The 24,449-nt window shown below is 42.1% G+C and overlaps 2 protein-coding genes across 9 annotated transcripts in view; both read left to right on the top strand.

Moving 5' to 3' along the window:
* DNA2 (DNA replication helicase/nuclease 2) overlaps positions 1–3,532 on the top strand; it is a 63,108-nt gene extending 59,576 nt beyond the window's left edge. For both annotated transcript variants that reach the window (XM_023205074.2, XM_023205075.2), the window contains exons 20-21: positions 738–884; positions 2,510–3,532. In XM_023205074.2, coding sequence (XP_023060842.1) covers positions 738–884; positions 2,510–2,578 — 216 coding nt within the window. In that variant the 3' untranslated portion in view covers positions 2,579–3,532. The remainder of the gene's footprint in view (positions 1–737; positions 885–2,509) is intronic.
* A 6,385-nt stretch (positions 3,533–9,917) lies between these two features.
* Positions 9,918–24,449, top strand: part of RUFY2 (RUN and FYVE domain containing 2) — a 61,336-nt gene continuing 46,804 nt past the window's right edge. For 3 of the 7 annotated variants that reach the window (XR_002730149.1, XM_023205079.1, XM_023205078.1), the window contains exons 1-7: positions 9,918–10,023; positions 12,349–12,522; positions 15,402–15,519; positions 18,012–18,113; positions 20,115–20,238; positions 20,431–20,492; positions 21,502–21,567. Coding sequence is in view for 6 of the 7 variants with exons in the window: in XM_023205079.1 (XP_023060847.1) it covers positions 10,020–10,023; positions 12,349–12,522; positions 15,402–15,519; positions 18,012–18,113; positions 20,115–20,238; positions 20,431–20,492; positions 21,502–21,567 (650 nt within the window). In the remaining variant the exon portion in view is untranslated. Of the gene's footprint in view, positions 10,024–10,136; positions 10,304–10,346; positions 10,456–12,348; positions 12,523–15,401; positions 15,520–18,011; positions 18,114–20,114; positions 20,239–20,430; positions 20,493–21,501; positions 21,568–24,449 lie in introns of those variants that run through there. The other 4 variants (XM_023205082.1, XM_023205077.1, XM_023205081.1 and 1 more) reach the window with 4 other exon arrangements.

The raw sequence follows: 24,449 nt of genomic DNA, 5'->3' as shown, positions 1-24,449 counted from the left end.
CCATCTGAGCCTCCTGAGTAGCTGCGATTACAGGCATGCACCACCATACCCAGTTAATTTTTAAAATTTTTTTGTAGAGATGGCGTTTTGCCATGTTGTGCAGGCTGATGGGCGACTCCTGAGCTCTAGCAATCCTCCCACGTTCATCTCCCAAAATAGTTTTTTTTTGTTTGTTTTCTTATTTTTACCTCTCCTTAGTTCATTTTTCTCAACTGCATAGTATATCCATATGGTTTTAAGATATACATAATAAAAGGTTTCCTTTGTACTCCATCCCTCATCTACTCAGTTCTTACCTCAGATAGTCTCCTTTTTTTTTTTTTTTTATATTGAGACAGTTTCCCTTTGTCACCCAGGCTGGAGTGTGGAGGCATGGTTATGGCCCACTGCGTCCTTGCCTTGACTTCCTCGGCTCAAGCAGCCCTGGCTCAGTGATCCTTTCATCTCAGCCTCCTGAGTAGCTGGGACCACAGGTGCACACCACCACGCCTGGCTAATTTTTGTATATTTTGTAGAGATGGGGTCTCACTGTGTTGCACAGGCTGGTCTTGAAACTTCTGGTCTCCAGTGATCTACCTGCCTCAGCCTCCCAAAGTGCTGGGATTACAGGTGTGAGCCACCATACCTGGCCTCATTCTATTCTTAAATTTGCACAGTTGTCCATTGTATAGGGATGTGTTGTAATATATTCAGCCATTCCTTTGAACTTGAATAATTGAAAATTATATTTCTTACAGGTTGGTGAACTCTTGAAAGACTGGCGACGTCTTAATGTTGCTATAACCAGAGCCAAGCATAAACTGATTCTCCTGGGGTGCATGCCCTCACTAAACTGCTATCCTCCTTTGGAGAAGCTGCTTAATCATTTAAATTCAGAAAAATTAATATCCTTTTTGTTCTGTATATGGTCACATTTGATTGCACTGTTGTGAGTATTTATATACTTGTTTAAATTAAAGCTCTTACTATGTTGTGTAAGCTGATCTTGAACTCCTGGGCTCAAGCGACCCCCCCGCCTACGCCTCCCAAAGTGCTGTGATTACAGATGTGAGCCACGGCTCCTGGCCTATAACCTTTTTTTAACCCGGAACAAATGATTAGATTAAAATGGAGTATTATTTATTTTTTAAGATTTTTTTTTTGTTTGTTTTGTTTTTTAAATACAGGGCCTTGCTTTGCCACCCAGGCTGCAGTGCAGTGATATGATCAGAGCTCACTGAAGCCTCAATCTCCCAGGCTCAAGTGATCTTCCTACCTCAGCCTCCCCAGTAGCTGGGCCCACAGGTGCATGCTGCCATGCCCAGATAATTTTTGTATTTGTTTTGTAAAGACAGTGTTTCACCATGTTGCCCAGGCTGGTTTTGAACACCTGGGCTTAAGTGATCACTCGCCTCCTCCCAAAGTGCTGGGACTACAGGTGTCAGCCACCACACTCAGCCTTTGTTTTCCCCAAGAAGTAGTGCCTAAATTCACTCAGGCTGGAGTGTAGTGGTGGGATCACTGCTCACTGCAGCCTTGACCTCCTGGACTCCCACCTTAGCCTTCCGAGTAGCTGGGACCACAGGTATGTACCACCATGCCTGGCTAATTTTTTAAATTTTTAGTAGAGAGGAGGTGAGCCACTGCACCTGGCCTTAAGATAAATCATTTTTTAAAAATGTGTATGGGCTGGGCACGGTGACACATGCCTGTAATCCCAGCACTTTGGGAGGCCGAAGCAGGTGGATCGCAAGGTTGAGGTTGAGACCATCCTGGCTAACACGGTGAAATCCTGTCTTTACTAAAAATACAAAAATTAGTTGGTCATGGTGACGTGCGCCTGTAGTCCCAGCTACTTGGGAGGCTGAGGCAGGAGAATCGCTTGCACCCAGGAGGCAGAAGTTGCAGTGAGCTGAGATTGCACCATTGCATTCTAGCCTGACGACAGGGCAAGACTCCATCTCAAAAAAACAAATAAAAAAAGTGTATGAAGTTCTTAGGCTTCATAAGAACTTCATACTTCTTATGAAGGTATGAATTAGGCTAAGATAGATAACTCTGAGGCCGGGCGCAGTGGCTCACGCTTGTAATCCCAGCACTTTGGGAGGCCAAGACAGGCAGATTACGTGAGGTTGGGAGTTCGAGACTAGCCTGACCAACATGGAGAAACCCTGTCTCTACTAAAAATGCAAAATTAGCTGGGCATGGTGGCGCATGCTTGTAATCCCAGCTACTCGGGAGGCTGAGGCAGGAGAATCGCTTGAACTCGGGAGGCAGAGGTTGCGGTGAGCCGAAATTGCATCATTGCACTCCAGCCTGGGCAACGAGCAAAACTCTGTCTCAAAAAAAAAAAAAAAAAAAGATAAATAACTCTTATTGCTTAAGGGCGTAATTATTCATAGAATGTCATAAAGATCCGTATTGTTTTTTTTGTGGTCCTGTAAATCAAATTACAAAATATTAAATAATAACATCATAAATTTATGCCATTCCATATTGTGCTAAATATTTCTTCCTTAATTTATTTTACATCATTGATCTTCCATCAAGAGAACATGAAAGTCTTTGCCACATATTGGGTGACTTTCAAAGAGAATAAAACACTATTTCCCTTGCCTTTTCATACTAGGGTAGTATCTCCTCTAGCTCGTGCCTATACAGAAAATTCTATCACCATACAAAATTTCATGCAGTATTTATGTTTTTAAGCACAGGTGTACCCAAAACTGTGAAAAGTCTAAATTTATGGGTTCTATACATGTATTTTTGCCTGACTTAGAGACAGAGTTTGATAAATTTTTACCAGCTTTGAAGATGGATTAACTTTTGACTTTGGGCTTTAAACTTTTAAGTCAGACATTTCAGGACTAATTTGATTTTGTAGATATCATTGTAAGAACTTTATTTGAAAGACTTGATAAAGGGATTTGATTTGTTTTCATCATTTAAGCACAGTCTTGTGATGCTGAGAACGTAAGTGTGATTCTTTTCTGTATTTTGAGGTCCCTAATCCAAAGGTTATTTTGCTAGGATTTTTTCTGCTATCAGATGTGTTTTCACTCTAAACCTAGTCTTTTATGACATGAATTGATTACTTCCTGTTAATTTTCTATCCTCCCTTACTATCCCCCTTTTTTGTTTTCAGTATTCAGTATTTTGGTATTCTAGAGTAGATTTTGATATAAAAGAAAATAATTCTTACATTGTCTTTTGCAACAAATATTGTTTTCTGAATTGATAAATTTAAAAGTAGATTCCTATTTTCACATATGTTCATATGCCCCTATGTTTGGGGGCATCACTCAGTTTTCCCTTTTTGTGTAAAGATGTTTTGTAAAACAAAATAGCCTCAAGATGATTAATTATTTATATGGTAACAGATTTAACAAAGGTTAAAATCTTGGGGTAACAGATCTGGGGGTTGGAAATCTTCCATTTCTCTTGAGGGTTTTTTTTTTAATGAATGCTAAATATGTTAAAATTTTTGTTTCTACCTTGTGTTTTTTTAAATTATTACTTGAAGTTTTTTTAATAAATTTGTTCTACTAATGGATCTTATTGTGTCAATTATTAATACTGAATAGTAATTAAACTCAGGGTTATCATAGTGACAAGTGAATAGTTTAATAGTAATTAAACTCAGGGTTCTAATAGTGACACGTGAAGTATTGATCATGCTGGAAAGCTGAAACCAAGCAGCACTGATATTATTAAGAGATTTCAGAAGGGCACCCAGGATGGGCTTGTTCATGGAGAGGTTATAGATCAGATAAGACAAATGGGAGAGGTTGCTGTGATGAAACTTAAATATTGGTTAGATATAATGAGAGTATAAATCAGGAAGGAATCTGATAGTAATTTCAGTTCCTGGGAATGAAATGAATAAGAAAGTCCTTTTGCTTCTTTACAGGTTCATATGGCTGGAAAAGTAAGAGAACCTGGGGATTTTTTTTTGTTTTCCTTTTTTTTTTTTTTTTTTTTGGTTGATCTGTCTTGGCGATAAGAGTCTAGCCATGTAATTGTTTAAAAGAGTTAGGAAGCTGGGCATGGTGGCTCATGCCTGTAATCCCAGCACCTCGGGAGGCTGCGGCAGGTGGATCACCTGAGGTCAGGAGTTCGAGACCAGCCTGGCTAACATGGTGAAACCCTGTCTCTACTAATAACACAAAAAAATTAGCCAGGTGTGGTGGTAGGTGCTTGTAATCCCAGTTACTCAGGAGGCTGAGGCAGGAGAATTGCTTGAACCGGGGAGGCGGAGGTTGCAGTGAGCCGAGATCACGCCACTACACTCCAGCCTGGGTGAGAAGAGCAAGACTCCATCTCAAAAAAAAAAAAGTATAAAGCCACGATGCAAAGACAATGTGGCTGTTCCAGTGGCCCCTCTCCTGAATCAGTTCAGAGTTCCTGTCCCCCTCCCCCTGACTTCCCTTTTGCTGCTGTCTCCAATTCCTTTCTTTTCTCCTTATTCCTGGCTGTCTAACAGCGGGTTTTCCCCAGAGCTCCAAGTCTGGTTTGGTCCTCTTCTTTCTCCTTGGACAGTTACTGGTTTCACCCATCAACCATGTGGCTGTTTACTAAATCTGTACTACACCCTGTCTTCCAAGTTCTAGTTATGTAGCTGCCTTCCAGCCAATGCCTTCAGAATATTCTGTGAACATTTTAGACTTAGTACAAAGAAATCGGAAATTTCCATCTTCATTTAATGCCATCCTCCTGTGATCCCTATTTCTGTAAATGACATCATCTCACAGTTCTCTGTGCTTAAAGATCTTGGCATAATTTTTCTTTCTTTAAAACATTTTTGGCCTGGGTGCGGTGGCTCATGCCTGTATTCCCAGCATTTTGGGAGGCCGAGGCGGGTGGATCAGCTGAGGTCAGGAGTTCGAGACCAGCCTGGCCAACACGGTGAAACCCCGTCTCTACTAAAAATACAAAAATTAGCTGGGTGCGGTGGCAGGAGCCTGTAATCCCAGCTACTTGGGAGACTGAGGCAGGGGAATCACTTGAGCCTGGGAGGCGGAGGTTGCAGTGAGCCGAGATTGCGCCATTGCACTCCAGCCTGGGCAATAAGAGCAAAACTCCGTCTCAAAACAAAACAAAACGAAACATTTTCCCCCCTCTAATTATAGAGCAGCACATATTTTAGTAAGAATTTCAAACACTACATATTTTAGAAAATGAAATTTTTTTTTTTGAGATGGAGTCTAGCTCTGTCACCCAGGCTGGAGTGCAATGGCAAAATCTCAGCTCATTGCAACCTCCACTTCCCAGGTTCAAGCACCTGCCACCATGCCAGCTAATTTTTGTGTTTTTAGTAGAGTCAGTGTTTCACTGTGTTGGCCATGCTGGTCTCGAACTTCTGACCTCATGATTTGCCTGCCTCGGCCTTCCAAGGTGCTGGGATTACAAGCATGAGCCACAGTACCCGGCCAGAAAATGAAATTTATTTGTAATCTCATCCTTTAGTAATTACATAGTTTGGTCTATGATGATCTAGGCTAGTATTTAAACCAAAAATACCACACCCGCAATAAGAAATCCATTTTACATCATGACTCAATGTAAATTTGTGTATGCATATGCATCTGAAACAATACTGCCATAAGACAATATTTACCCTTTCTGTATGTGATATGCCCTGGTATGTTCCACCTATTCCATTAAAAACAAAGTGGCTGGGTGCGGTGGCTCACGCCTGTAATCCCAGCACTTTGCGAGGTTAAGGTGGGCGGATCACTTGAGGTCAGGAGTTCGAGACTAGCCTGGCCAACATGATAAAACCCCGTCTCTACTAAAAATAGAAAAGTTAACTGGGCATGGTGGTGCACGCCTGTAATCCCAGCTACTCGGGAAGCTGAGGCACAAGAATCACTTGAACCCAATTCAAGCAGGTAGAGGTGGAGGTTGCAGTAAGCCAAGATCATGCCATTGCACTCCAGCCTGGGTGACAGAGTGAGACTCTGTCTCAAATAAAATAAAATAAAAAATAAAAACAAAGCTAATTGCAACCTGTTAAAATTGCTTTCATGTCCCACTAGTAGGTCGGAACCCATGGTTTGTAACAATGATTATTCTTTAATGGGGTCTTTGTGTATTGGTTGTAACCATACGAAACTATTTTTGCTGTTTCTATGCATGCCTATTCTGTTTCCCATTTGATCTGTTCTCTAGATTTGTCTGTTCTTCCATCACCATTTAGGCATCTCTACCCACTTAGAAAGACTTTAAGATGCCACCTTCTCCAAAAAGCCTTTTCTGATTTTTCTCCCAGCCAAAAGAATTATCTTCATCTCGCCGGGCGCGGTGGCTCACGCCTGTAATCCTAGCACTTTGGGAGGCCGAGACGGGCGGATCACGAGGTCAGGAGATCGAGACCATCCTGGCTAACACGGTGAAACCCCGTCTCTACTAAAAAAAATACAAAAAACTAGCCGGGCGAGGTGGCGGGCGCCTGTAGTCCCAGCTACTTGGGAGGCTGAGGCAGGAGAATGGCGTGAACCCGAGAGGCGGAGCTTGCAGTGAGCTGAGATCTAGCCACTGCACCCCAGCCTGGGCGACAGAGCAAGACTTCGTCTCAAAAAAAAAAAAAAGAATTCTCTTCATCTGCATACAGTACTATAATAGTACCTATGTGGAGCCTCATAGTATTTACTGCTTTTATTTATTTATTTATTTTTTAAGAGATGGAGTCTCTGTTGGCCAGGCTAGAGTGCATGGCAGGATCATAGTTCACTGCAACCTCAGACTCCTGGCCTCAAGTGGTCCTTCTGTCACAGCCTCCTGAGTAGCTGGGACTACCGGTGCACACCACTACACCCAGCTAACTAGAAAAAATTTGTTTTTAGAAACAGGGTCTTGCTATGTTGGCCAGGGTAGTCTGGAACTTTAGGCTTTACGCAATCCTCCTGCCTCAGGCTCTCAAAGTACTTGGATTACAGGCATGAGGTACCACATCTGCCTGTTTACTGCTTTTTTTCTTTTTCTGTTTTTTTTTTTTTTTGAGATGGAGTCTCATTCTGTTGCCCAGGCTGGAGTGCAGTGGTGAGATCTTGGATCACTATAGCCTCTGCCTCCTGGGTTCCAGTGATTCTCCTGCCTTAGCCTTCCAGGTAGCTGGGATTACAGGCATGCACCACCATGCCTGGCTAATTTTTGTATTTTTAGTAGAGACGAGGTTTCACTGCATTAGCCAGACCGGTCTTAAACTCCTGACCAGGTGATCCTCCCACCTTGGCCTTCCAAAGTGCTGGGATTACAGGCATGAGCTACCACACCCGGCCTGTTTACTGCTTTTTAAAAGCAGCAGTTGTAATTAGTAGGATACTTTAATATTTATCAATATTTTTCATGGATATTTTCTCAATTAAACCCTATAGAGAATCTAGCATAGATAGTCTGTGTTAGCATATGACCCCATGGCAAGTCATTGCCAGAACCCACGTTTTCTGATTAGGAATTCTGCAATTTTCCCGGCCACTATGTGTATCTCCCTTCCCCTGCACCGCCCGGCATGGTAACATCTTCCAGGTGCTATACAAATGTTCAGAAGCATTACAATTGTCATTGTAAGAAAATCATGTCTTGAGCCAGCTAAGGCTAAGGCTGAAAGCTCTGTGGCATGATGTGACAAGGTGGTCCACCTGGATTCAGTGGACCATATTGCTCATGAAAAAGATGACTTGTAGGCTGGGTATGGTGGCTCATGCCTATAATCCCAGCACTTTGGACGGTTGAGACAGGAGGATCGCTAGAGGCCAGGAGTTTGAGACCAGCCTGGGCAACATAGTGAGACCCCATGTCTATAAAAAATAAAATAAAAATTAATGGTAGCTAAATAACTCATGAAACACAAAGATGGAAAAAGAAAGGCCAGGTGCGGTTGCTCACGCCTGTAATCCAACACTTTGGGAGGCTGAGGTGGGTGGATCACTTGAGCTGAGGAGTTTGAGACCAGCCTGGCCAACATGGTAAAACCTTGTCTTAAAAAAAAGAGGAGAAACAACAGACACTGGGGTCTACTTGACAGACGAGGATGGGAGGAGGGAGAGGAGTAGAAAAGATAACCATCGGATACTGGACTTAACTGGGTGATGAAATAATCTGTACAACAAACCCCCATGACATGAGTTCACCTATGCAACCAACCTTCACATATACCCTCAAACCTAAAAGTTTACACACATACACACACACACACACACACAATATAGTTTAGGGAAAAAAGTAATCACAATGCCCCCACCCACACATTGTAACTATTAACATTTTCAAGTACTTTACTCAGTCTCTTACCTATGCATTTATTTTTCTAACTGTATATATACGTATATAGGTATATATTCATATTGCTGTATTTGATAAACTAAAACTGGGATCATAAGATATATATCATATATATGTAACTTTTTTTTTTTAATAAAAAGCACAAAAATACAAAAAATTAGCTGGGTGTGGTGATGAGCGTCTGTGGTCCCAGCTACTAGGGAGGCTGAGGTGGGAGGATCACTTGAGCCTGAGAGGCGGAAGTTGCAGTGAGCTGAGATCTTGCCACTGTACTCCAGCATGAGTGACAGAGTGAGACCCTGTCTCAAAAAAAAAAAAAAAAGAAAAGAAAAATCTCTTGTAGCTAATAGGATATGCCTATCTAGTTCTACTCGAGTCACTACTGGCCCTTAAGGTGACTAGGGCTCATAATCCTGGGAAATGTGAACCAAGATGGATCCAGGGATGAAGTCTGACTTTTTTTTTTCCCTGAGACGTAATCTTGGGATTACAGGCATGCGCCACCACGCCCGGCTAATTTTTGTATTTTTAGTAGAGATGAGGTTTCACCATGTTAGCCAGACTAGTCTCGAACTACTGACCGGGTGATCCGCCCGCCTTGGCCTCCCAAGTAGCTGAGACTACAGGCGCGTGCCACCACGTCTGCCTAAATTTTGTATTTTTAGTGGAGACGGAGTTTCACCATGTTGGTCAGGCTGGTTTTGAACTCCTGACTTCGTAATCTATCCAACTTAGCCTCTCAAAGTGCTGGGATTGCAGGCATGAACCACCGCACCCAGCCGAGGTCTGGATTTTAGTGCTTGTGTGGATATTGCTGTAGCACATAATGAAATATTTTTGAATTGTTTTCTTTCTTTTTTCACTTTAGCTTTTTGTCATGAGTCTTATCAACTTGCTTTAGGACGGGCTCTGTGGCTCAGGCCTGTAATCCTAGCACTTTGGGAGGCCGAGATGGGCAGATCCCCAGGTCAAGAGATCGAGACCATTCTGGCCAACATGGTGAAACCCCGTCTTTACTAAAAATACAAACATATTAGCTGGGCGGGGTGGTGCTCGCCTGTCATCCCAGCTACTCGGGAGGATGAGGCAGAAGAATCCCTTGAACCCGGGAGGCAGAGGTTGCAGTGAGCCGAGATCGCGCCACTCACTGCACTCCAGCCTGGTGACAGAGCGAGACTCCATCTCAAAAAAAAAAAAAAAACCCAGAAAACAAAAAAAAGTCGTAATTTGGGGCTAGTTTTAGTAGGTTTCTGCCTGCTGTTAATTGCTTCAGATTTTCTAAATTCTTTTGGTCCCCTTTGTGTTTATGAAGGTGAAGGGGCAGTAGTCAGGCGTGTTATTATATCAGGCCCCGCTAGCCCGGTGGAAGCAACGTTTGCTTGTGGCCGGCCGCCCCTTGAAATCCGGCCTTCGCGCTCCGGCTAAGCCCCCGGGGTACGGGACCGAGGGCCTAGCACTCTGGCTCCTCACACCCGTGGTCTCCATCACGTTCCTTTACTTCTTGCGGTCCCAGCGGATGCGAGGAGACTTAGAGACAGCGGGCTTGCTCACCCGCCCGCCAAAGGCTCCGCGGGTCCCCACCCGACCGGGGGCGCCGCTCCCCCTGGGGCCGCCCGGGCGCCCTCCCGCCGCCGGGGGCGCTGTGGGCCGCAGCGGGCCTGGCTGCAGATGCGGTGGTGGCCGCCGAGCGCCTGGAGGGAGCTGCTGGCCAGGCCGAGGAAGCCCCCGCCCGAGATCGCGCCGCCGCCGCCGCCGTCATGGGTAAGGCGAGCGGGCCGAGACCGAACGCTCGGCCCTCAGTCCCGGGCCGAGGGCTGCGGCCAGGCGGGGTGGACTGTGAGCTGTGGGAGACGCCGAGGCCGCCAGTCGGAACTGGGGCCCGAACCCGGGATGGGCGGGGACTGCCTGGGACTCGGGGGCTCCCGGGGTCGTCATGGCAACGCGCCCCCTCCCTTGTTCCGGCCCGTTCCCGCCCGGGTTCTGAGGCATAGTGGCGGAGGGCTCGAGGTGCCACGGCGTCCAGGAGCGAGGACTGGGCCGGGCAGGGTGTCACTCCGGAGTCGGGGAGCAGTCGGGGAGGGGCGATGACTTTTCAGGTTTGGGGGTGGCGGAGGGAAGACGCATCTCAGGTTTTGACCTGGGTGCCTGACGCCGAGGGCGGGAGACGGGGAGTGCTGACGCGCAGGAGCCTGGGTGAGCCCGCCGCGATGGTCTTGAGGGGCCCCAGGCCTCTGGGCAGCCTTGCTGGGGGGAAGGGGCAGGAAGAGAAGCAGGGAAGGGGTTGGTCCTGGCAAGGTGCGGGCACTGGCCCTGGGACTCCTCGCGCGCCTGCGGCCGGGTTTGGAGGTCGCGTCCCGGCTGGAGGAGTCCTGGTGCGCAGCCGGGGCGTGGCCGCGGTGTGAGCGCCCCTCGGCGTGGGAACTGCCAGTGCCCAGCACCGATCTGCCTCCCAGCAGCTGCAAAACACCCTTTGTGTGGTTGTGGCATCGCACGTTAGGAATTATGATGGGCTGTGTTAAAAATGAGAGTTACCACGGATTATGAAACATCAAGTGGTTTCACTCCTGAAAAGTAGTGGGAGTCAGACCACGATGCAGATTTAAAGGAATGTCGTGTGTGGACATTTTTCCACCAGGCAGTTTGGCCATAGCAGTTGTGGCTGTTTGCATTTTAGGTTGCTTTGGATTCAGTGTCAGGCTTCATGCCTAGCTATCTAGAAATCAGAGCTAGAATACTAGATCGTTGGAGACTCTGGGTTTTGTTGTTGTTGTTCAGTGAAGGAAAAACGGACACATTGATGACTTGTAAATTTGTCAGAGATTATGAAGTATTATATTAAGTGCTTCGTTTTTCCACACCTTAGTTTTGTCATCTGTGTTTGTTGAAGATATTTCCACCAGTCACAACAGTAACGAGATGATGGGGAAGCGTCTGAATTTCTAAGTAAACTGAGAATAAAATTTGTGGGAAGGAGGACAATATTTTTGTGAATTGATAATATCTTGCTTGATGATACTGTGTCTTAAAAATATCAATTAAAAATCAGGCCTTTTGGAATATGCATCTATTAACTTGGTATTCAGACTGGCGCTGTGGCCTTCCTCAACTGTGTGGATGGGTGAGAAACATTAATGTAAAACTGGTCTGTGCTTTTCTCTTTGAAAATAAAACAGTCATGCAATACAGAACTACAGTCAGAATGAAGAAGCCAGACAGAAAGAGGGTAGACTGAAAGAATTGGACGGCTTCTCCTGTCTCCCCTTACTTGTCAGTGTATTTTACCTATCATGTTTGTTGTGGATGACAGTGGAATCCTAGAATTTTAACTACCTTTATTTTATTGCCAGTTTTTTCTGAACATTTTTGCGTTGGAATTCATCCTTAGACGGTACCTGCTATTCACCTTTTGCATGAGGCCCTTAAACATGTTGTCTCTCAGCCCAAATTTATCTCCACAGAAGATCATTTTAAAAACTCATTCTCTATGAAGAGGTACCAGGAAAGTTAAATAAATACAGGAGAATGACAGATTTGCAGGATCTTGAGAATAATTCATAAACTTTGGCTGGAGTGGTCATGGAGATTTTCTGTTTTCTTTTATTATTATTATTTTTTTTGTGAGACGGAGTCTTGCTCTGTCACCAGGTTGGAGTGCAGTGGCGCCATCTGTCTCACTGCAACCTCTGCCTCCTGGGTTCCAGTGACTCTCCTGCCTCAGCCTCCCAAGTAGCTGAGATTACAGGTGCACACCACCACACCCAGCTAATTTTTGTATTTTTAGTAGAGACAGGGTTTCACCATGTTGGCCAGGATGGTCTCAATGTCTTGACCTCGTGATCTGCCTGCCTCGGCCTCCCAAAGTGCTGGGATTACAGGCGTGAGCCAGCACGCCTGGCCGGAAATTTTTTACAGTATATGTGAGAGACATAAAGAGAAGTTAATCAAGGGTGTAGTTTAGCTGGGGAGAATTTGTCAACCAAGGAACAGCAAACTACTGTTGGTTTTTATAGGAGAAGGCAAGGGTTTGTGTATTTTTTCATTGTCATGTCTTACAAATGATGTTGGATTCCTTTCTTGTGTTTTCAGCTACAAAAGACCCCACAGCTGTAGAGAGAGCAAACTTGTTAAACATGGCTAAACTGAGTATCAAAGGACTCATTGAATCTGCTCTGAGCTTTGGCCGCACTTTGGATTCTGACTATCCCCCCTTGCAGCAATTCTTTGTTGTTATGGAACATTGCCTGAAACACGGTCTTAAAGGTATTGTGAGATTTTAAAAAATTAATTCATTTTAGAATCTCCCTTTTTCCATTTTAAGTGCCCTTGAGAATGGGTTATTTTTTGAGGCCATAATTACTATTACTATGCACTAAAAAATATTGAGTGGATTGATTTTGGGAGAAAATATCTGTTTTCTAATAATGGTCTAATAATGATCTTCAGAAAATGCTTAGTTGTTAATGTTTTGTAAACAGAATATTTGATTTTTAAATTTTTTAAACTTACATATTCTGAACTGGTTTCTGTTTTCTAGGACAATTATAGAGTTATATTTTAAAGCTGATGATACTGTTATGAGCTCATTAATACTTCAAACCCTGTTGAACAAGTGCATTGAAATAGTAGATTGTTGAAATAGAAACCTCCTAGATACATACACGAACATATGTAGAAATATCTTCTGGATGGAGTTATTGTAGAAATGTGAGCCATCCCCGAAGATGATAACAGCAGATATTGTATTCTACTATCGGTACATATTGAATTATTGTTACATATAAAATGTTTGTTTTATATTTACTTTAAAATATTAATTGCATAATAACTGTGCTTTTACTTATAATAATTGTTCACAGTTTTGGCCTCTAGTTCATATGATGAGTATCTATGTAGAGGGCTGTGTAAGAGTTGTACACTAGAGTGACTATTACAGAGTAAAAGAAGCTTGACTGGCCGGACATGGTGGCTCATGTCTGTAATCCCAGCATATGCCTGTGGTCCCAGCTATTCGGGAGGCTGAAGTGGGAGGATCACCTGAGCCTGAGAAGGTCAAGGCTTCAGTGAGCTGTAATTTTACCACTGTACTCCAGCCTGGGCAACAGAGACCCTGTCTCAAAAGAAAAAAAAAAACCAAAGATTTACCTAAACCTTGTTTTAATAAAAAGTACTTCAGAACAAGAACAAAGCCTTGACATCAAAATTTGAGAAAATCCTATGTGATGTTATTAGCATACTCATTTCTTTTTCTTTAAAGACTTAAAGCAATTTCTTAAAATATATAAACACTAGCAAAATATACTCTTTTTGTACGTGAATCAAACAACAGAGAAGTACATAGAACAAAACACGGTTTTTATTCATTCTTTTTTATTAATTTATCTAAAGGAAATTGGGCACCTGTAATCCCAGCACTTTGGGAGGCTGAGGCAGGTGGATCACTTTGAGGTCAGGAATTCAAGACCAACCTGGCCAGCATGGTGAAAACCTGTCTCTACCAAAATATACAAAAATTAGCCAGACTGGTGGTGTTTGCCTGTAATCCCAGCTACTCAGGAGGCTGAGGCAGGAGAATCGTTTGAACCAGGGAGGCGGAGGTTGCAGTGAGCTGAGATCGTGCCACTACCCTCCAGCCCGGGGCTACAGAGTGAGACTCTGTCTCAAAAGAAAGAAAGAAAATGGGAGAATTAGATATTACCTTATCCCTTTTCTGTTTTTTTTTTTCTTTTACTCTAATTGTACTCAGGCTATTATTCTGTGACTTCCTTCTTTTAAAAAAAAATGGCTGGGTGCGATGGCTCATGTCTGTAATCTCAGCACTTTGGGAGGCTGAGGCTGGCAGATCACTTGAGGTCAGGAGTTCGAGATCAGCCTGGCCAGCATAGTGAAACCCCGTGTCTACTAAAAATACAAAAATTAGCTGAATGTGGCACTGCATGCCTATAGCCCCAGCTACTTGGGAGGCTGAGGCAGGAGAATTGTTTGAACCTGGGAGGCAGAGGTTACAGTGAGCTGAGATCGTGCCACTGCACTCTAGTCTGGGAGACAGAGTAAGACTCTGTCTCAAAAAAAAATAAATAAATAAAAAATAATGATGTGGCTTGGAGCTCTCTCCATGTACATAGATGTCTATATCAGAATTATATCAGGTATATATATGGCATATTTTATTTAACCATAACCATGCTCCTCTTTTTTTTTTTTTGAGATGGGGGTCTCACTCTGTCACCCAGGAGTGCATCTTGATTTTCCCCAAGCCTGCTGAAATATAGTTTGCCAAATTATGGCCAAAATAGTTAAATTTTAAACTATTTTTAGACTGTATTATCCTTTACTTTGCAATATATATTGAACCATGTCCTAGCTTATCTGGATAAATCATTGTAAAGCTACTTTGTGTGTGTGATTTTTCTCCCCCCGGGAAAAATTGCCTATCTTGGTTATCCTTGGGTGGTGTATATGATAGGCACCATTTTGCAGGAGATCTGGTCAATAATAATAAATAAATGTATGGAAATTTCATAGTTTTATATTGACTAAATCTCAGAATAAAATACAAGGAAAAGGAAATTAACAATTTTTCATATTTAAAATTAAAATAACTTCTTAGGCCGGGTGTGGTGGCTCATGCCTGTAATCCCAGCACTTTGGGAGGCTGAGATGGGAGGAACACTTGAGGCCAGGAGTTCAAGACCAGCCGGGTCAACATAGCAAAACTCCATCTCTACTTACTAAAAAAACAAAAAGCAAAAGCATTATTATAAAAAATAAAATAACTTTTTATTTGTGCTATGTTTATTTAATAAACTTATAAAGATCAATCAGCTAGGGCCACTAGCCTTTGTTTTGGTACTGGTAGAGAATGAGTGCAGTCATTTTTCACTTTAATTGCCTGACTGCTTATTTGATATGAAAGAATGGTCACTGTGCCTTTTTATCATGCAGGAAAAAAATAGCAGGATGGGCAACAGGATCCTACTTGCATAGGCTCCATATCCACTGGGATATGTAGTGGATAAAAGAGAGGAAAGGTCTCTGAATAATTGTATGTTAAGTTAGAAATGTTGAAACTAAATATTTAAAAATAAGTTACTACAGTTTTATATTTTGACATTGTGTGCATTATGTGTTCTTTTTTTCAGTAAGAAAATCATTTTTGAGTTATAACAAAACCATCTGGGGCCCTTTGGAACTGGTGGAGAAGTTGTACCCAGAAGCAGAGGAAATAGGAGCCAGTGTCCGGGATCTGCCTGGTCTGAAGTAAGGAGGCCTATTACTTGTTCATCCCTAGCCACAGAAGTGTATTCATTGTTCCTCCAAAGTACCTCACACTCTAGCTTATTGTCTTCTCTTAGTCTTAAGTCCCCTTTTTCTAATCCTCTTCTAATAAAATTATGTTCATTCTTTATGGCTCAACTCAAATCTATTTCCTTTATGAAGTTTTTCTTAGCCCCTTCAATCAGAATTAACCACTCACTGTTCTGCCTTGTATTGTAGGAAATTGAAAGTCCTTTTAAGATAGGATATATCAATTATACATGTTTGTTTTCTGAGTGTTAAATTAGTTTGACTGTAGTAGAAGGTCAATAAGTATTTGATAAAAGACTGATTTAGGCTGAATCCAGGGCACAGGCTCAGGAGATTCCAGTTATCAGATAAGCCACTTATATACCCTAGGACTGGTGTAAATTACTGTGCTTCCTCTGAAAATTGGTACCTATAATGTCACCAGCCTGTTTCATCAGACAAATGTATGTAAAATATCCTAAAAGTTGGAGTATGTTAGCTAAGAACTCATGAGTATTGAAATTTTTTTGTAGGTGTAAAGTGTTAAGACTCAGTTCTTATATTCTTTTTTTTTTTTGGAGACGGAGCCTTGCTCTGTCGCCTAGGCTGGAGTGCAGTGGTGCGATCTTGGCTCACTGCAACCTCAGCCTCCTGGGTTCAAGTGATTCTCCTGCCTCAGCCTCCTGAGTAGCTGGGACTACAGGCACCTGCCACCACGCCGGGCTAATGTTTTTGTATTTTTAGTAGACATTGGGTTTCACTGTGTTAACCAGGATGGTCTCGATCTCCTGACCTCTTGATCTACCCACCTCGGCCTCCCAAAGTGCTGGGATTACAGGCGTGGGCCACCGCACTGGGCCTACCCGGCTAATTTTTGTATTTTTAGTGGAGACAGGGTTTCACCGTGTTGGCCAGGCTGGTCACGAACTCCTGACCTCAAGTGATCCACCCGCCTTGGCCTCCCAAAGTTCTGGGATTGCAGGCGTGAGCCACCACGCCAGGCTGCTTTTGTTTTTAATAACAGATAGAACTTGGGTAAGAGAGGTATGAGATTTAATTTCCTAAATGCAACCGGATTAAAGAAACATTTGAAAACCAGTAAGCAGCACAGTGATTTCTCTTTAATTACTAGCCTGGCACCCTCTTAGCTTTGTTATGATTTTCAAAATTCAGATATAATTTTTTTATATGTTATTGAAGACATTATGGTGCCTTATTGTTGAAACAATTTTTTTTTTTTGTTTTGCCTTGTTGCAACCGAGTCTTGCCTTTGTGCCCAGGCTGGAGTGCAGTGATGCGATCTTGCCTCACTGTAACCTCCGCCTCCTGGGTTCAAGTGATTCTCCTGCCTCAGCCTCCTGAGTAGCTGGAATTACAGACACCTACCACCAAGTCCAGCTATTTTTTTGTATTTTTAGTAGAGATGGGGTTTCACCATGTTGGCCAGGCTTCTTTCGAACTCCTGACCTTGTGATCTGCTCGCCTTGGCCTCCCAAAGTGCTGGGATTACCGGCATGAGCCACTGGGCCCAGCCTGGTGAAGTTTTAATATTTATTTTTAGAGGGCTAAGCCCGTTCAGGCTAAATATTTCTTTTCTTTTTTCTGAGAGTGTCTCACTCTGTCGCCCAGGCTCGAGTACAGTGAATCACTGTTCACTACAGCCTCTGCCTGCTGGGCTTAAACAGCCCTCCTGCTTCAGCCTCCGGAGTAGCTGGGACTACAGGCACATACCTGGCATTTTGATTTTTTAATTTTAATTTTTTTGACTTAATTTTTTATTTTATTTTATAGAGACAGGGTCTCCCTGTGTTGTCCAGGCTGTCTTCTAACTCCTGGACTCAAGTGATCCTCCCACCTTAACCTCTCAAAGTGTAGGGTTGACAGGTGTCAGCCACCATGTCCACCTAAACATTTCTTACAGAAGTATTCTCACCACAGTCCTGCGCTGCATAACATTTCATTCAATGATGGTGGTTCCATAAGATTATAATACTGTATTTTTACTTACCATTTCTATGTTTAGATATACAAATACTTAACAATTGTGTAGCAATTGCCTACAGCTTTCAGTACAGTAGCACGCTATATAGGTTTGCAACCTAGGAACAATAGGGTATACTATATAGCATAGGTGTGTATACCATCTAGGTTTGCAAATGTACACTCCATGATGAAATCACCTAACAACGCATTTTTCTGAATGTACCCCTGTCATTAAGCGATACACTACTGTGTTTAGAGTCATTTCTTCCAAGACATTAAATAGTACCTAAATCTGCTACAGGAGGAGCAGATTTACCCAGCTCTCAGGGATTGGTCTGTGTGCTCAAAAAGATAAACCTATAAAAATGAAAACAAAACCATTATAAAAATGCCCTTCTTCCTTGTTAATGTATACCTCTCACGATAGAAGATGTGATCTTTGGGCTAGGGCTGTTTTCTGATCAGTTGGTTCTTCTCTTTAGGACCCCTCTGGGTCGAGCAAGAGCATGGCTTCGATTAGCCCTTATGCAAAAAAAAATGGCCGATTACTTACGTTGCTTGATTATTCAGAGGGATCTCTTAAGGTTAGTACTATTAAGTTGTGATCTTTTCATTTTTTATTTGATTTATATGCTGTCTTCCAAAAAGGATTTAAGATGTAATATGAAAGGATATATAACATATAATAAAATGATATAAAATAAAAGGAGGAGCAAAATGAGACAGAAAAACATGATGGAGGCATAACATGGATCAGGAACTAGCCTTATATATGAATACTGTAAGCTTGTTATCAGCCAGGATGGGGAAATTTATATATAATTATATTTCTTCCTCTTTGTTTAAAATTTTTTTCTTTTCCCCTGCCTGGAAACTGCTATATATAGTACATTTCTCAATTAGTTTTATTTTTCTGAATATGGTTAATTCTATGGATAAAAATTTGTGTTGGAATTTGGGGCTTTAATTTCATAGGCTTTTTGTTTTTTGGGTTTTTTTAGAATTTGAATATCCATATTATTGCTTCAACCATATTATTGTGGGCACACTTTAAATTGAAGGCCAAACATTTATTTTGGCTGGGTGTGGTGGCTCACGCCTGTAATCCCAGCACTGTGGGAGGCCAAGGCGGGTGGATCACTTGAGGTCAGGAGTTCAAGACCAACGTGGTGAAACCCCGTCTCTACTAAAAACACAAAAATTAGCTGGGTGTGGTGGCACATGCCTGTAATCTCAGCTACTTGGGAGGCTGAGGCAGGAGAACTGCTTGAACCTGGTAGAGGGAGGTTGCAGTGACCTGAGATTGTGCCACTGCACTCCAGCCTGGGTGATAGAGTGAGGCCCTGTCTCAAAAAAATAAAATAAAATGAAGGCCAAACATTTATTTAAGACAGACTTTCAGAGCAAGGCAATCAGTTCTCCAAGGGAGTGGGCCCATGGTGGCCCTCCATTCATTCTTGTTCTGTTAGAGTGCCTCTCTGATGTTGTGGAGAATTTAGTCCTGGTTTTGGTTTTACTTGTGACTCTGATTTTACATTGTGGTTTTCCCAGTTGTTAAACGAGAATGACCATACGTTAAGTACCCACAGCTTCTTAGTATTCTGAAGGATAATAAAAGTGATTAAATGATGTACATGGGACTTATTAAAGAAGGCATGAGACAGTGATAACTACTTCTCTGAATGTATGTTGATGAGACTTAGTTTTTGGACCATCCTATTTCTTTCACAACTCTCTTTTTGAACAGTTTTTAGAATGTAGATATCCAAAAGTGTCTTTAATTTATAATTATCTATTAAGATTTATAATACACCTATCAAATGCATTGACTTGAACATGGGCTTTGAAATGTTGCATATGTTCATTTTCCTCCTTAGTCTTTATCCCAAGGTCTTAATAAATCTGAGGATTGAAAGTTCAACTTTAATAAAATATATCATAATCAGATCAGCAGCAGTCACTATATCCGCCTGAGTCAGAAATGTCCCAGGGCTCAGTGTTGCCTCTCTTTATTTTTATTTTTTTGAGACGGAGTCTTGTTCTGTTGCCCAGGCTGGAGTGTGGTGGTGTGATCTTGGCTCACTGCAACCTCTGCCTCCTGGATTCAGGCAATTGTCCTGCCTCAGTCTCCTGAGTAGCTGGAATTACAGGCATGTGCCACCACGCCTGGCTAATTTTTGTATTTTTAGTAGAGGTGGTGTTTCACCATGTTGGCCAGGTTGGTCTTGAACTCCTGACCTCAAGTGATCTTCCTGCCTTGGCCTCGCAAAGTGCTGGGATTACAGGCGTGAGGCACCGTGTCTGGTGTCACTTTTTCTTTTCATCCCTTTTTGCTCCTCTTTTCTGTCTCTCAAAACATTTTTCCCTCTTTTATCTCCTTTAGTCCTTTTGATTTTTCAATAGAGACATTTAAATTTAAAAAATATAAAAAGTTATTCACATGTGTAAAGCCTAATTTGAAGGTACCTAACTGAGATGGCTTCCATTTCTGTAAGGTGGAAGATTAGGAAGATAATGGTGATTTTAAATTTTAGTTTTTGAAATAAATTTGCGATTTAAAGTCCTTATTTTTTAAATTTTCACAGTGAGTTTTATGAGTATCATGCACTAATGATGGAAGAAGAAGGAGCAGTAATTGTTGGGCTGCTGGTTGGCCTGAATGTGATCGATGCTAATCTGTGTGTGAAGGGAGAGGATTTAGACTCACAAGTAAGTGAAAGTGATTAGTGCCAAATGCAGAGTGTTTTCAGTTTGCACAGTTCCTCCTTGATCAGGTGTCATTTGAAGTTGTAAACAGGACTGTTAAACACTAAAAGAATATTAAGAGTGACATTCAGTAAAGGTACTTCTGATAAAGTATTTTCTCCCCTTTAAATAAAAAAAAATCTTTATTTACTTCAGGTTGGAGTGATTGATTTTTCTATGTATTTAAAGAATGAAGAAGATATTGGAAATAAAGAAAGGTATGATTTTCATAAGTTATTTCACATATTGGGTTTTTTATATACCTCTTTACAAATCATTATAAGATCCATCTATTTACAGTGTGGTTTTATTTTGTTGTTTTCCCCTCTGTGACTTCTTCATTTCATTTTCACTTCCATTACAAAGCTTTACAAGCTTTACATGATTTTTATTATGGAAAATCACTTAGGAGAAGGAGATTTTATTAATTGTATGAAGTGGGACCTTTGGTTATAACTGTAGTTTCTGAGACCCATTTTAATAGCTGTTTTTTGGAATAAAAGAGATGAAAGCTTATTATTCACAAGTTTGCAAATACTGGTTTACTTCAAGATCGAACTGTGTTTTTTTTTTTTGTTTGTTTCTTTTTTGAGACAGAGTCTTGTTCTGTTGCCCTGGTGGAATGCAGTGGTTCGATCTTGGTTCACTGCAACCTCCGCCTCCTGGGTTCAAGTGATTCTCCTGCCTCAGCCTCCCCAGTAGCTGGGATTACAGGCACCCGCCACCATGCCTGGCTAATTTTTGTTATTTTTAGTAGAGACAGGGTTTTACCACGTTGGCCAGACTGGTTTTGAACTCCTGGACTCAAGTGACCTACCTGCCTTGGCCTCCCAATCACCCCTGGGATTACAGGGGTGAGCCACCGTGCCTGGCCCTAATTATGTTTAAATTTAAAATACACTAATGGTATTGTTAAGTCTATTATTGACAAGTGATTTATTCAACAAAGGTTATAGATTCTTAGTACATAGCTTACTGTTATTCTTATGTTTTATTTTAAAGGCAAGACACTTTTTTTTTTTTTTTTTTTATACTTTAAGTTCTAGGGTACATGTGCATAACGTGCAGGTTTGTTACATATGTATACTTGTGCCATGTTGGTGTGCTGCACCCGGCAAGACACTGTTTTATTATTTTAGTTTTATAATAATTTTAGATGATTTAGTTTTTTTTGCACTTAATAAATACCTTTTAAACTAGCACAAAGCTACTTTTTTCCTCATTTAGGAATGTTCAAATTGCTGCCATATTGGACCAAAAGAATTATGTTGAAGAATTAAATAGACAACTGAAGTAAGTATTATGGATACTTAGCACATTGATGAATATTGTCTTAGGTTTTTGTTTTTGTTTTTTCCCCTTCAGTTCAGCTTACCCTATTCCTTTCTTCTAAGAGTCTTTGAGAAGGAGTTGAGGGGATAGAGAGAAAATGGAGATGAAGTCTCACTCTCTTGCCAGGCTGGAGTGCAGTGACGTTATCCCGGCTCACTGCAACCTCCGCCTCCCGGGTTCAAGTGATTCTCCTGCCTCAGCCTCCTGAGTAGCTGGGACTATAGGCGTGCACCACCACGCCTGGCTAATTTTTTTTTTTTTTTTTTTGTATTTTAGTAGAGATGGGGTTTCACCATGTTGGCCAGGATGGTCTCAATCTCCTGACCTCATGATCTGCCCACCTTGGCCTCCCAAAGTGCTGAGATTATAGGCGTGAACCACCACGCCCGGCCCGAGAGTCAGATTTTAAAAACAGAATCTTCATTGGATTTAAATAGAACTTAAAACTTATTGCTGTACCCTTACAAAAAAGTCTAGATAACGTAAAAGTTTGTATCATTTTGATGGTTCAAAAATTCATTTTTCCTACTTCAGAAGGCTTCATATGTAAATGTGGCTGTCTGTCATCATTCTATGGTGGAAGTTTTTGCCTTCTTACATTGTCAACTGGTCATTGAAGCCATCAGTGAATACTCTTGTTGAGAATTTTTGAGACCTGTATGTAAAATAGTAAAATGCAGTTCTAATAGAAATATACGAGATGCGGCCAGGTGCAGTGGCTCATGCCTGTAATCCCACTTTGGGAGGCCGAGGCAGGTAGATCACCTGAGGTCAGGAGTTTGAGACCAGCCTGACCAGTATGGTGAAACCTCGTCTCTACTAAAAAAATAGAAAAATTAGCCAGGTGTGGTGGCAGGCACCTGTAATCCCAACTATTCTGGAGGATGAGGCAGGAGAATTGCTTGAATCTGGGACATGGAGTTTACAGTGAGTCAAAGTTGTGCCATCGCACACCAGCTTGGGCAACAAGAGTGAAATGTGAAACTCCATCTCAAAAAAAAAAAAAAAGAAAGAAAGAAAGAAATCATGAGACACATAGGGTTTTTTTGTTGTTGTTTTTGCTTTTTTTTGAGGCAGAGTCTTGCTCTGTCGCACAAGCTGGAGTGCAATGGCACCATCTCAGCTCACTGCAACCTCTGCCTGCCCTCAGGGTTCTAGCTACCCCCAGGATTCTCTTACCTCAGCTTCCCGAGTAGCTGGGATTACCATGCCCACTACCACACCTGGCTAATTTTTTTGTATTCTTAGTAGAAACGGGGTTTCTCCATGTTGACCAGGCTGGTCTCAAACTCCTGACCTCAGGTGATCCACTCACCTCTGCCTCCCAAAGTCCTAGGATTAAGGTGTTAGCCACCACGCCTGGCCTTTTTTTTTTTTCTTTTTAGACAGGGTCTCACCCTGCTGCCCAGGCTGGAGGGTGGAGGGCAGTGGCACAATCAGGCTCACCACAGCCTTGACCTTTCAGGCTCAAGCGGTCCTCCTGCCTCAGCCTCCGAAGTAGCTGGGACGACAAGTGTGCACCACCAAGCCTCGTAATTTTAGATTTTTTCATAGAGATGAGGTCTCACTGTGTTGCTCAGGCTGGTGTTCAACTCCTGGGTTAAAGCAGTCCTCCCATCTCAGGCTCCCAAAGTACTGAGATTATAGGCATGAGCCATTTTGCCCAGCCACATAGGTAATTTAAAACTTCTGGTAACTACAATAAAAATGTAAAAAAAAAACCTAAAAATTAAAAATATATTTTATTTTACCCAGTATTCCCCAAATATTCCAACATGCAATCAATATAAAAAATTAGGGAACAGGCACAGTGTCTCACTCCTGTAATTGCAGCACTTTGGGAGGCCGAAGTTTGTGGATCATTTGAGATCAGGAGTTTGAGACCAGCCTGGCCAATATAGTAAAACCCCGTCTCTACTAAAAAATACAAAAATTAGCCAGGCATGGTGGCATGTGTCTGTAGTTCCAGCTATTCGGGAGGCTGAGGCAGGAGAATCGCTTGAACCTGGGAGGTGGAGATTGCACTGAGCCGAGATCACGCCATTGTACTCCAGCCTGATGACATAATGAGACTCTATCTCCAAAAAAAAAAAAAAAATAGGCCAGGTGTGATGGCTCCCGCGTGTAATCCCAGCACTTTGGGAGGATGAGGCAAGAGGATCTCTTGAGCCCCGGACTTCAAGGCTGTAGTGTGAACTATGATCGCGCCACTGCATTCCAGCCTCGGTGACACAGTGAGACCTTGTCTCAAAAAAAAAAAAAAAAAAATTATTATTAGCCTGGCATGGTGATGCATGTCTGTAGTCCTAGCTACTTTGAGGCTGAGGCGAGAGGATCACCTGAGCCTAGGAGTTTGAGATCAGCCTGGGCAACATAATGAGACCCCCACCTCTTAAAAAACAATTATTATTAATAACATATTTTACACTCTTTTTTTTTTGGCACTGTATACAAAATCCAATATGTATTTTACCCTTACAGCACATTTCAATTTGGACTAGCCACATTTTAAGTGTTTAGTAGCCACATGTGGCTCATGGCGGCCATACTGGACAGCACAGGTATAGTGAGTAATATGTGCTATCTAATTAGAAATGAACTGTTCTCATTAATTACATTTAATAATTAGTAAAATATCTTTCTCTGGGTGATAGGATTATGAATAATTTTTATTTTATTCTTTGTATTTTTCTATATTTTCTGAGTACTACTCAATGAATACGTATTATAATCAGAGAATACAATTAAACATTTTCCCATTTTAGGACAAGAAACTAATAAGCTGTGACTCTTGCTTTTTCTCTAAAATTGTAGAAATAGGAAAGACTTCATATCGATCTTTT

This window comes from Piliocolobus tephrosceles, chromosome 9, assembly GCF_002776525.5.
Source record: "Piliocolobus tephrosceles isolate RC106 chromosome 9, ASM277652v3, whole genome shotgun sequence".
In the NCBI taxonomy this organism is placed as follows: Eukaryota; Metazoa; Chordata; class Mammalia; order Primates; family Cercopithecidae; genus Piliocolobus; species Piliocolobus tephrosceles.
The sequence above is the reverse complement of the archived record's forward strand: the minus strand, read 5'-3'. Positions and strand labels throughout refer to the sequence as shown.